The sequence below is a fragment of the Lissotriton vulgaris genome (genome assembly GCF_964263255.1).
Source record: "Lissotriton vulgaris chromosome 8 unlocalized genomic scaffold, aLisVul1.2 SUPER_8_unloc_1, whole genome shotgun sequence".
Classification (NCBI taxonomy): Eukaryota; Metazoa; Chordata; class Amphibia; order Caudata; family Salamandridae; genus Lissotriton; species Lissotriton vulgaris.
In genome coordinates, this window is record NW_028240615.1 from 324,264 (window position 1) to 336,487 (window position 12,224).

The window sequence follows — 12,224 nt, forward strand, 5'->3', positions numbered from 1 at the left end:
ATGAACATTCTAGAGCTTTGCTTTGTGATGGTTACTTTAAACTGGCTTCTTGAAGTTGCATTAAAGGAATAATGCATAATGGTAGCCTCCGGTCTTGTAATGAAATCCTTATTGAATGTTGGAATGTATGAATATAGGTGTACATGCATGTGTGTGCTATGAAAGTGGTGTGCATGTGCCTGTGAATGGTGGGTGTTGTGTGTGCATTTAAGAATGGATGGGTGTGGGGGAGGAGCTACGACACCAACCAAGATGGCCGCATAGTCTCCCGGCTCCGCTGACCTTCGTCCTACGCTCGCTTATCCTGTCGAATATCCTGATCTCCTGCCCCGGATTCGTGTGGGTGAACTAGTCGGCACCCCGATGGTGTGACCACGGATTTTTTCTGATGTTCTGGGGTGCAGTAACATCGAAAATGTTTTGAGGCCTAACCCAGACTGGAAGCCGGGGTCTCGATTGCTGATCTACCCGGGTCCAAAGTGAACAACAATGGACTGAGGAGTGTGGTTGGGTCCGGTCCTTGGAACTTTTGAAAATTTCCCTGGACTACTTTGCAACCATCTGCTGCCTGGTGCTGTACCTGTGGTGAGGTGACGGTTGGCGCGCGGTGCTGCGTTGCGGGGGGCCCCGGCCCGGAGGCCCGGCACTAGCACCGCTGGTGCCCCGCAGTGGGGGTCCCACCGTGGGTTGCTGCGTGCTGCTGGCCCATCCCTCACAGCTTGATTCTGCTCCGGCGTATCCTGCCCCGGAGAAGGCGCCTCTCCGTGGGGATCGTTATGCCTGCGGACGTATGGAACTTGGCGGAATGGACTCAATGTGGCCCTTCAATGCGGATGGTAATGGTGGAACTTGCGGCGCTTCGCGCAACGATGAGGGCCCAGGTCAATCGTTTGCTGTCGCAGCAGATAGGATCATAGGACCAGGAGCAAGCCCTGACTTGATTTCTGAGACCCGGCAGCCGACTTGCCTCCTGTTGGGCGCCCTAGTGGCGCGTTTGGACCCGGTGCTGGAAGCTGTGCCTGCCCCCGAAGAAATGGAACTCATCGTGTGTGCTGAGATTGGTGACTCTCTTACGTTCTCGGAAACATCGGTCTTACAGTTATCGGAACATTTCACTGCTTCTCCCATCCTGGACACTGTTGGCCCACACTATAATCTGTATCAGAACGAGTCGCACCCACTCCCCAATCGGTCTCCCAACATGGCGGACGTAACGATGCTTGGCTTCGGAGACGGGGAGGGACAACGTTTGTGCAAGCCGTGTGCGTTGGGATCTGCTATTCCTCTCCCATTTGCTGGCCCAAGCTTCGGCTGCTACTGTGTGACTTTTGACTTTCCGGGGATGGGGCTTTACTTACCCAAGGGACTCAGCAACTTTGATAGATGGGGCCAAGGCTGAGATTGTGGGTTGAATTGTTTACGATGGATCTATTGGTAACGGGACTGCTTCCTTAACAGACGGATTCTGGGGCGGGGGGTTTGTGGTTCCCCCCGGGGTATTTTTGTATGGTGGACAACTTTATTCGTGCTGGCTTAGGGGGGCCCCCTTTGTTAGGGCGGTGGGGAGAGACCGGGAGCGCAGAGACTATTGCCCTCCTCCACTTCCCCGTTGGGTGGGGTTTTCTTTCTTTCTCCTTTTTCTCTGTTTCTTCTATATTTCGGGTTTGGTTCTCGGGCGACAGGCACAATGCTGGGGGGGGGGGGGCCGTAGTCATCTGCAGAGGTGCAGGGTGGGGGGTTGGGGGAGGGGATTTTTCGTTTTTATTTTGTTTCTATGGCCTTTGTTCTCTTCTCTTATCTTTCTTTGTCTTTTTCTTTTCTTGGGTCAGTGCAGTGGGTTTCCTTTGGTATCAATCACTGCTTTTTCATCTGTGCCTCAATTTTCGTGGTGTTCTCTGGGTCTTAGAGCAGGTGATTAGCAGGCACGAATTGACCGTCATATCCCTTCATATCCTGAACCGCCTGTTTCAGCGCCATTGATTTGACCGATTACTGGTTACTGTTGACACGTTTACTATTCTGCCTGCCATTTTTCGCTGCTGGGAAATTGTCCGGCACCTGATCCTTCCATCCTATATTATAAAATGAAAACCTTTTATATCCTGTTTTTCTAATTGTGCTGTTCCGTGACCAAGAGTACGATAGCATGGTGATTCTGCTCCCCAAGGTGCTGCATGTGATTTAAAATTTGCTCTCTGCTAATCTAACTGCTTAGTGGCCAGCCCCGGGGGGTTGTAGGCCCATACTTGTATTTGGTTGAAATGTCAATAAAGGTTTTTAAAAAAAAAAAAATGGATGGGTGTGAGGAAGTTTGCTTGTGGATGAGTGTGAATGTGTTTATCCTTTTGAGTAAGGCAGTGTGCAGGTGTGTGTCCACCTCGCCCCTATTGCACTTTACTTTAAGGATTGTGTTTGGGCATGCCATTCTGCACAAAACAATAATTCCTGAAACACTGGCACCATTGCACCAGAAGCAAGAGTGCCTGCACTGGTGCTAGCCAGCCTGAAGGGCGGCTGCGCAATATGAGAGCAGAAGTGGTAGGGATGGCACATTTCTGCTCTCTCCCTTTCACACAATGCCTTTCTTCATTGCGTTCCATGAATAGTTAGTAAATCTGGGCCTAAATTTCCAACAGCACAAAATCTTCCAGACTGACATTTTTCTGTTGCCACAAATGCAATTTAAAATCCTAATATCCCACAAACTCCAATTTTCTGAATCATTACAAGCAACTAAAATCATGAATGCGTTTTTGTTTATTTAAGTCACATTTGACTGCGCAAAAACGTCTGCGAACTGAGCCACTACTTTTTAAACTCTACGCATTCAACTGCAACACAGCAATTCGAGGAATATGAGATCACACATGGGGCGACTGTGGCCTACTCTTGTTTCACAGTTTTGCACCTCAAAGGGAGAGAAAATATGAAATCTGGCATCTCAAAGTAGAGCACCTGTTTTGTAGTTACTGATAAGAAGCTACACAGAGATTACTGATTGCAAGAAATGTGCACAAACTACACGATCAATGAAAAGAACACAACTTTACAACAAGACACATTTCATGAGTGTGTGTTAGAAACCATCAATTGATTAAAAAGCCCAGCAGGGTTAAGTCATTGAGTGCTAATTGATTTCGTTCGAAAATTAAAAAGTAATTAGACGAGCGGTCTCACATCTCTTCCACTTCACTGACAAGCAACATATATTATTTGGTAAACAACGATGCAACACAAATGGTTGCAAATACCAGGTTTAAGGTGGCATCCGGAGGGCCAGGTTGTTGTACAGTTGGCTGCTCGCTTTGCTCATGCAGATGGTATCCAGCACAATCTTGCTCAGGCTGTTGAAATGCAATGCATTAGTTTTGTGTCCGAATTTAAGAATTTTCAGACCATGAACACCTAAAAATAAACTGAATTCCAATATCCCATGAATAATAAAAAAAATGAACATCCAACTGTGGTGCTTGGCAAGCCACGATTGGGGATAGAAGACAAATGCTTTGTTAAATGAAATTGCAATACACCTATGTCCTCCGAACATGTTGATGACAATGACAGACAAGTTAACATGGCATGAATGAATGAATGAATGAGGGGTATTTGTATAGCATGAACAGCTACTTAGAATTGAGTGTCCCAGCACAACCAACAAGGAGAAATAGAGAGGAGTGAGTCTGATAAGGTATTTTAGACTAAACAGATAGGTTTTTAGAGTTTTGCGGAAGGCAGATTCAGTTGCTGTGCTTTTGAGCTGAAATAAGAGGTGGCTCCAGATTTTGGCAATGCATACTAAAAAAAGAGGTCCAACCGTGTCTAGTTTTTTTAAAGTGGGAGATTGCTTTGAGGTAGGTCTTACTGGAGCACAGATTTCTGCTAGGCTGGTACTCAGTGATTCTATAGTTCAGATAACTGGGACTGGTGTTATTCAGGGCCCTGTGTGCTAGAGTGAGTGCTTTAAAGATTATAATTTTATTGACAGGGAGCCAGTGCAGTTTGGTGAGGAAAGGGGAGGTGTGGGTACCTTTTCACAAATTGAAAAGGAGGCATTCTGTGGTGCTCTGGACCACCTGTAGTCGCTGTATTAAATATGCAGGTAAACCAAGGTGCAAGGCGTTTGCATAGTCCAGCCGAGACAGGATCATAGCTCACACTATGGTTTTGTGGGCTTGCCATGGAAGAAGGTGAAGGAATTTCCTGAGAGCCTTGAGGATCCACATACAGTTTCTAACAACTGAGTGGATCTCGGTCTTAAAAGATAGGTTGTTATTGAAAGTGACTCGCAGATTTCTAGCTGCCAAGGTGGGGGTGGTGGGGGTGGTGGGGGGAGGTCCATCTTTGGGCTAGGTGCCATCCCAACCCAGATTAGGGTTAGGCCCGAACAATATGATTTCTTTTTTATACGGGTTGCATTGTAGTTGGCTTTCTTTGAGCCAATCTAAGACTGCTCTCATGCAATTTGACAAGGCTGCTTTGTGGGATTCTGAGTTGCCCTCAAAGGAAAAGATCAGCTGGGTCTCTACCAGTGTGGCCAAGGAGACATGTACACATTAAACAATGTTCGGCTAAGTGCGGAGCCTTTGGGAACCCCACACTTGTTTGGTCATGGAGAGTTGAGGTATCATCCAAACCTCTTGCTCTCGCAGAGAGAGGAATGAGGTCAGCCAATCAAGCGCCGCTCCCCTGACACCACAATTAGGCAGGCGTTGTAAAAGGATGTTACGGGGGACAGTGTTGACCACCACTGAGAAGTCTAATAAAATGAGTGTGGCATTGTGTCTACAGTCTAGAGACATTTTTAGTGGCTCCATACCATTTTAGTCGCCTACCATTACTAACCTGCATGTATGTTTGTACTAAGACCCACATTATGAGCTCTCTTCATATTACTGACTTTGGTTTTCAGCCTAAATCAGTGCTGCAAGTAATGTGGTAATGCCCCATGCAGTACTACTGCACAAGATGTTACTGTGGATAATTCAGGGACAAATCTAACAGGTCATACATGGTGGTTTTGTCCTCACAGACAGACCTGCAATTTGGGGATGTCACCTGAAATTGCTGCAATAATGCCAGTTTCATTGTATTATTCCCTAATCCATAGGGGTCTCACAGCAATTACTCAAAATCTTTCTACATTACTACACAGGTAGTTTTGCCAAATTTGTGAAGTGTGGTTGTAGTTCAATTCACAGTTAAGCTTTATGCTTACATACAATAGTAATCTCTATGATAAGAATAATGTTACCGACCACACTACCGACATTTAAGAAGATCTTCACAATTCTAAGCAGTTGGGAGTGAGCTCACATTTATATATTAACATTCCAATATATAGGAATCCTACTATTATATTACAAATAAAGAGAAATACAATTCTAAGGAATCAGATTTAAAACTTAACTTTACATGACGTTTATTCTTTCATAAAGTATCAAAACGGATATTTTTTTATTTTATCTATCACTGGCCATTTACTTAGTAAAGAAACATTACAATAGATGCAAAGGTCCCTGTGTAAAACTCTCATATTCCAAAGTTGGCAACAATATTAGGATTTTTTCTACTGGATCATGAGCTATTTTTCCAAATCAAGAGGCTGCTTGTCGCCCATTACCTTCCAATTTCCATCTCGATAAATTTACCCCTTGGTGATCACTCAAGAAACGGGCTTTGCCTCGCACTGCAAGGTATGGGGAAGCATTTTTGATTACGTTGCATTCATCTAATATTTTTTGTTCCACTCACAGCAATACAAACTACTAAATCTGTCATTAATTACCAATTTTAGATTTACTTATTTATACATTCATCAACTTTTTAGTTTTTTGGAAGTGAATTCATAAAACTTTAATTGTACCTATTTACTAAATTATTTATTAACATAGATGTTTCAACACATCAATGCATGTGTTTTACTTTTTTAAATGTAGCCTGAAGTTGTTTGCAGTTGCAGCCCACCACCCCTCTGTGCTAGGACTTTTCAGCCATCTTTTAACTGCCATCTGCCTTCTCCAATTCCATGGTCTAAATATCTTCTTTGTGTCGGGGTATCCACTTATCTATTGATATCAATATGCTCAACTGTAATCTATTAAGATATGCTGACAATCAATGTAAAAAAATGAAAACAAAATAAACCAGCAAGGAAAACCAGCAAGCAAAACTTAGATACTTTGGGCCTGGTTATGAGTCTAGCGGTGTGTGGGCACCGCAGCGGCGGTCTCCTGACCATCCTATTACAATTAGGGTTTTCTGGCAGTGTTGCAGCGGTCAGGAGGCATCAATATGCTTGGCAGGACTCTCGGAAACCCAACCATCCAGATATACAAATATTTGTTAACCCCGATTTCTCAAAACCTACTGAATGGATTTACACCAATCACAAAAAGCATACTTTCTGGACCAAGATCTAGCTTCCTGCCAAATTGGGTGTAATTTCGTTCAGCAGTATTCGTGGTATCGTATTTCAAAAAAAGTCTATGGATAAGGCATGGGAATTTTGTGTTTTGGGACCTCCTTTGTTCTCGGTCCCTGTTTGCCGGATCACTCTGAAACTTTCCATGTAGATTCTTAGCAAAAAGGAGCAATTTTGGGGAATATTTTGTGAAAATTCTTCAAACAACACCATAGTTATTACAATTTCCTATAGAAACACAGACCTAACTATAACTACGCAGTGTCGACCACTGAGTAATAGACACACACACAATTTAAAACATATATTATAAATATAATAAATGTATGTCATATTTATCCTAAAATATAGCAGATTAAATAAAATATATATAAATAATAAAAGAGTGGGGTTTGGTGGGTTTACCCCGCAAACAAAGGCTTGCTAAAAATTAATAGTAACTTGAAATTGCCCGTTCCAAATGGTGACATTGAACTGCTCTCAGATCTTCTAAAAGACTGTGATGAATGGACTATTATAGGAAGAGAGCAATTCTGCAAACAAGAAGATAGTTTGGTGTCCTCAAAATGTAATGCTTTCTACGTGAAAGATAGATAATTCAACACCAGAAAAACTGTCCCATTTTAATCAAAACACTTCAACTTGTGTAAAGATCAACCGTAGTAGTAGTAGGATTTAACATGAGGGTTTGGAAACCTAGGAGGAGATAATGCTCTCCTAAAGTCTTGGTGGATTCATAGAGAAAGTTTTACAAAATGAGTGAAATTAACAATCTATTTATTCATATATGTAGCACATTCAATGTTTGTCACTACAGATTTTTTTTTAGGAAGGGAACCAATATTATCTGTTCTGTTTTGTATTTTATGTTTATATTTCGAGAGTAAATATATTTTCTTGAGGGGAATACTTACAAGTTGCTCAACGATAATTGCATATGTTAATCTTATATTACATATTTCATTAACAAAAGTTAGAAACCGTCAACAGATTACAAAGCCGGGTTAAAAGATTGTGATGATTGCTTTTGGATTGAAATTAAAATGTAATTATTTGAATGGCCTCCAGCGTGGACCAGTTCAATACAAAGCAAAACATATCCAATTGAAAAAGGCCACACAATAACAAAAGTTGCAAATACCAGTTTCGAGTTGGTGTCCACAAAGACAGATTCTGGGTAGTTTTGTACATACAGCTCTATGCTGGGCTGTGACAGATGGACAGCAGCATGGCCCTGTTCTGCTTTAAATTCAGTTTGCTAAAAGATAACCCATTTAGCTTGGTTAATGGCAGCATGTCAACTTTTAAATGTCTATATTGATAGTGAAAAAACCTGATGATGAAGAGAAATAGAAACAAACATTGCAACACAACTCTGAAGGTTGATAAGCTATGTTTCTGAAAGGAATGGGAATAACTTGGCTGTACAAAAGAATTATGAACCTAACTCCACAGTCGATGAGAAATATTTGCATATTCTTCACTTGCAGCTGCAATTTCTAGACACATACATATTTATGTATTATTCAGTATGTTTTTAGGTAATGGCACATCGTGTTCTTTTCACCATTCAGCACAGTGTGAAGGTTGCTTTGTGTCATGACATTAGGTTTTGTGCATCACCCTAACCTTTAAACTATCGAGCAGCATTACGCTGATTCCCTGTCCAGACCCACATACAAAGTTTCAGTGGCAAAATGTTTGCATACACGGTATATATAGAGAAACCCCAATGAAGTTATTGGATTACACCTATTTGATGGAACACATGTTGGTGGGCTAGAACATGTTTCACTTGAGAACTAAAGAATAATAGAAAATCTGTTTCGATGGACTGAGAAGACAATTTGGTGTTTCATTTAGGTGTGCTCGCAACTGCATTTCATGCTTCGGAAATGATTTCTCAATCTTGTACAGCATGGGAGTGACTTATCTCCCTCTTTGCTAACCACTAAGTAATGACTTGATTCACTTTGGTCAATAGAATAAGTATTGTATTGGGACAGGTGTGCTTTGACATTACTCTGGCCACCCAATTGGTTCTTAACCATTGCTTACCCTCCTGTAATGCTTTTTGCCAAGAAGTATGTCCTTGTGTCAAAATCTTCTCACTCATTCTCAGTGAGTTGTTCTCTTAACACCACCTCCCATTATTCTGACCCATGGATATATCCTTTACTGCATTTTTATGATGTATTTTCAATTAAAAATCAGTTATCAACTTTTGTTAGGCCGCGTATCCCTCACAATTTTATTATTTGGTGTTGAACCCAAGGACAGATCTGATAATAATGGAGTCTTTCACCCTCTGGTAAGCTATAGTCCTAGCCATTGACTTCAAGGGCTCGAAGCTTGACTCATCAAATAGTGTAACCTTTCGTCCTCTACACACGAGAGGAACTCCTGTCAGCCGAAGTGTGAAGTCAGGGTTACTCAAGAAAGGAGTGAATGGTGCTGTATACGTAGATACGCCTAGCCCTCTAGAGACCTGGACCCAGGTTGCTAATGTTATTCTGGTGATATGTGAAGAACATAAATCCCAGAAGCAATGCTTTCTCTCCAGCAAGGGAGCTTTCCAGATTGAAGTCCCAGCAATGGTTTGGGCAAGCAATTTAGACCGGTCCTCTGAATCTCACCACTTCCATTCAACTGAAATAATAATTCATGATACTTAGGAGGCCTAGTCCTTCTCTCTGAATTTATAAGTGGAGTGGGTGTCTAGCAATCCTAGTTTGTATCCCTTTCCAAATAAAATCATTCCTTGCCTTTTGCAGCTTCACTAGCAATGAGGTGGCAAAAAGCAGGTGTAAAGTTTGAATTTGAAAAAGAATCCGACACAGCATTGTTAACCTCACTGCTGCCAGTGTGCCAAGCAGCGGAAGTCCCCTCCACATGCCAGGACTGTAAGTCTTATTGGATGAAATGCAACAGTGTGAACAGTATGGTATGTCATTTCCTGCCAATTGAAAAGGAATAAGTGATTTCAGCAGCAATACCTGGCCTGGTTATGTGAAGATGCTGTAAACCATGGATTTCCGCAGGTTATCCTTACGGTCTGAGATTTTTCGATATACCTCTATTGCTTTCATTGAAGGCGGAAGAGATTGAATGAGATTCAGAACTGACATCAGCACCTCTTCGTGTATATTGAATTTATGCTCATCCTTTCCTATCCTTATGCCCTTGAAATTCTTATTTGTACATACTTTTTGAGTTATTGGTTCCAGGGTAAAGGAACACAATAATGGTGAATGTAGCAACTCCTTGGGGTAGATTTACAAACAGTTTGCGCTGGGTTAGTGTCACAAAAGTGATGCTAACCAACGCAAAACTTGTTTTGCGCTGGAAAGTATCCTGAAAGTAACACAAAGCAGCATGTTGCACTATGGTATTTAGCAACAAGGGGGGCATTACATGGGCGGTGCATGGGAGTTCCCATGCTACCACCCATGCCTTTTGACACAGTACACTATTTACAAGCAATTGTTGTCAGGGTTTAGGGCCAAAAGTTAACGCCACTTCAAAGGAGGCATTAACAGGGGAAATATTTTGATTTCTCCTTTCTTTTCTGACTTTGCATGGGTACTGCACCTTGCAGCACACAAACAAAGTTGAAAATGTGTTTCAACTTGTCTAGTCATAGTATTTTGTACAGGAAGGGTATCTTTCCTGTACATAACCTATGCTACACTCAGGCACTCACCCTAACGCTATGGTGCTAAATTGTGTGCCTGGAGCACAGCAGCTGAATTCTGAGCCAGTGCTAGGGAAAGGGAAGGAGAAAGCCATACCTCTGCAGATATGGCACTCTCCTGCTCCCTCCCTGTCACTCAATGCATTGAAGCCTCTTTGGGTGCTGCACTGCGTTGTGTGCCTTTTTAAAAAAAAATCTTGCCCCTTGTCTGCTTCCCTTTTGCACCACTATCAGTGGAGGAGGCTTCCCCCGCCCCCGTGTCCATTAACTCATAATGCTTGCTCTGTGTTTCTGTATCTACTTAGGAGCTATTCTCTAAAAGTTAGGTGAAAAGTTTCTAGAGTTTTTTCCAAGAACTTTCAGGCGACAGTGTTGAGAGAGAGCAGTAAATTCTTCTTCTGCGTACTGTGAACAATCTCTATAATGTGTTTTTATTTTTCCACAGATTCATCCAGTTATAAATTCTGATTGATTCAAGTAATCAGACCTAGCAATACAAGTCCCAATCTGGCTTCTAGGATCCCTTTTAAATGCATGTTGGTATTCAAGAGAAGGTCCTGTAAGACGGAAGGGTCCTTGCCTTGTTTAGAAGTAACTGCCCCATGACCACTTTAATGAATGAACCTGTGATTGAGAAAGAATTAAAGAAACACCTCAGGATAGGAAATAGTTGTGTAGAATGATGGTTGTATGACATTACAACGCATGCTTTTACCCCGCATGCTGTTACAATGCAATTTTTTACCCCGACTTGCTGTCGGGGTGTGCTAGAGTTTAGAATAATATAAGTTACTATTTCAACTCCAGTCTGTGCAACAGTAGGGAAGGTGTTGAAGTTAAATCCAACACCTTATACCGCCTAGAGCACGCCAATTTCGTTTAATGGCATGCAGGGTAAAAGCATGCATTGTAATGCATGCGTTGTAATGGTTGTTTCCTGTTCAGGGTATACCACTTTGTCATTGTCAGTTGCTCTAGCATATTCCATCAGTGTCATATCTTTATGCCAAGCCTTGACGGAGGCTGCTCCTTTGTATATTCCCTTCATTTCCTTTAGTTAGGCCTTTAAACTTTCCCTTTCTTCTCTTCCGGTCTCATTTTACATTACAGAGATTGAGAGTAAATAACTTTTAAGGAATCCCATAAGATGCCCTGGTTCACCTCCCCATTTAATTCTCATCCAAATACAATGTTTTTAATTCTCTGTTTCCTACTTGACTGCTTTATCTTCCCTCAGTCTCCAATATCTATTGGCATGGGTATGCCTATGAGAGCATATACCTACTTAAGTGAGCTTAAAAGTTACTCTTCTTATTGGATATAACCCCAAGGTATGGCCAGATATAAATGCATTTCTTGCTTTATGTTCACAGTGTAGGCAACAATGTTAAGATTAATCAGTGTATGCACCTGGAGTATTCTAAATAGCACAACAGAATATGTTCAGATTCACAAAGAGGGAGGTGCTTGAGAGTTCGGCATGAAACCTGATTTATACAGTTTATCAAGTCTTAGAAGCATCCCTACCACGTGTTGGGCTCGATTCACAAAGGTAAACTGAAATGAAAGTCAAACTTGCAAACTTTCGGTATTTACAAAGGGCATTTAGGAGTAGTAAAGATAGACTTTTCTCTCAGTTAAACTTAAGTTGTGGTCTTAAGTTTAACTGAGACCAAAACTGAAACAAAAGCCTAACTTTATTACTGGTAAAGGTCCTTTATGAATACGTAAAGTTAGACTTTCATCTCAGTTTATCTTTGTGACTCTGGCCCCTTGTCTATAGATTCATAATGTCACACTATGGAGTATGATGAATTATGCAGGAATGAGGATATTACTGTGCCAACTTTTCCATTTTCATCAGAGGGAAGCACGGATAATCTTCCATACATAATGTGCGATTCTTGTGACAAACAGAGAAGTAATGGAACACGTGTTCTCTGCTAAATTCTTCTGCCCAAGGCCATGCACCCAAGACCTCATACCAGATCAAAGAGAGCAGCAAGCTTTCTCTACCTTTTGCTTCCCTCTCTACCTTCTTGGTTAAACTCTATGGTCAGGTGCCTAACTTCTTTCACAACTCTCTTATTATCATCCTTAAAAGGGGGC

General features: G+C 41.8%; 1 protein-coding gene across 8 annotated transcripts in view; it reads right to left on the bottom strand.

The window, feature by feature from the left end:
* The window catches only part of LOC147672952 (glycogenin-1-like), a 261,253-nt gene that overhangs the window by 10,840 nt on the left and 238,189 nt on the right, over nt 1–12,224 (bottom strand). For 2 of the 8 annotated variants that reach the window (XR_015303470.1, XM_086947856.1), the window contains exons 9-10: nt 7,563–7,679; nt 3,252–3,344 (exon numbers count right to left, since the gene is read on the bottom strand). The exons of 2 other annotated variants lie outside the window; for them this stretch is intronic. Coding sequence is in view for 3 of the 6 variants with exons in the window: in XM_086947856.1 (XP_086803982.1) it covers nt 3,252–3,344; nt 7,563–7,679 (210 nt within the window). In the remaining 3 variants the exon portion in view is untranslated. The remainder of the gene's footprint in view (nt 1–3,251; nt 3,345–7,562; nt 7,680–12,224) is intronic. 4 more of the 8 variants (XR_015303471.1, XM_086947857.1, XR_015303472.1 and 1 more) reach the window with 2 other exon arrangements.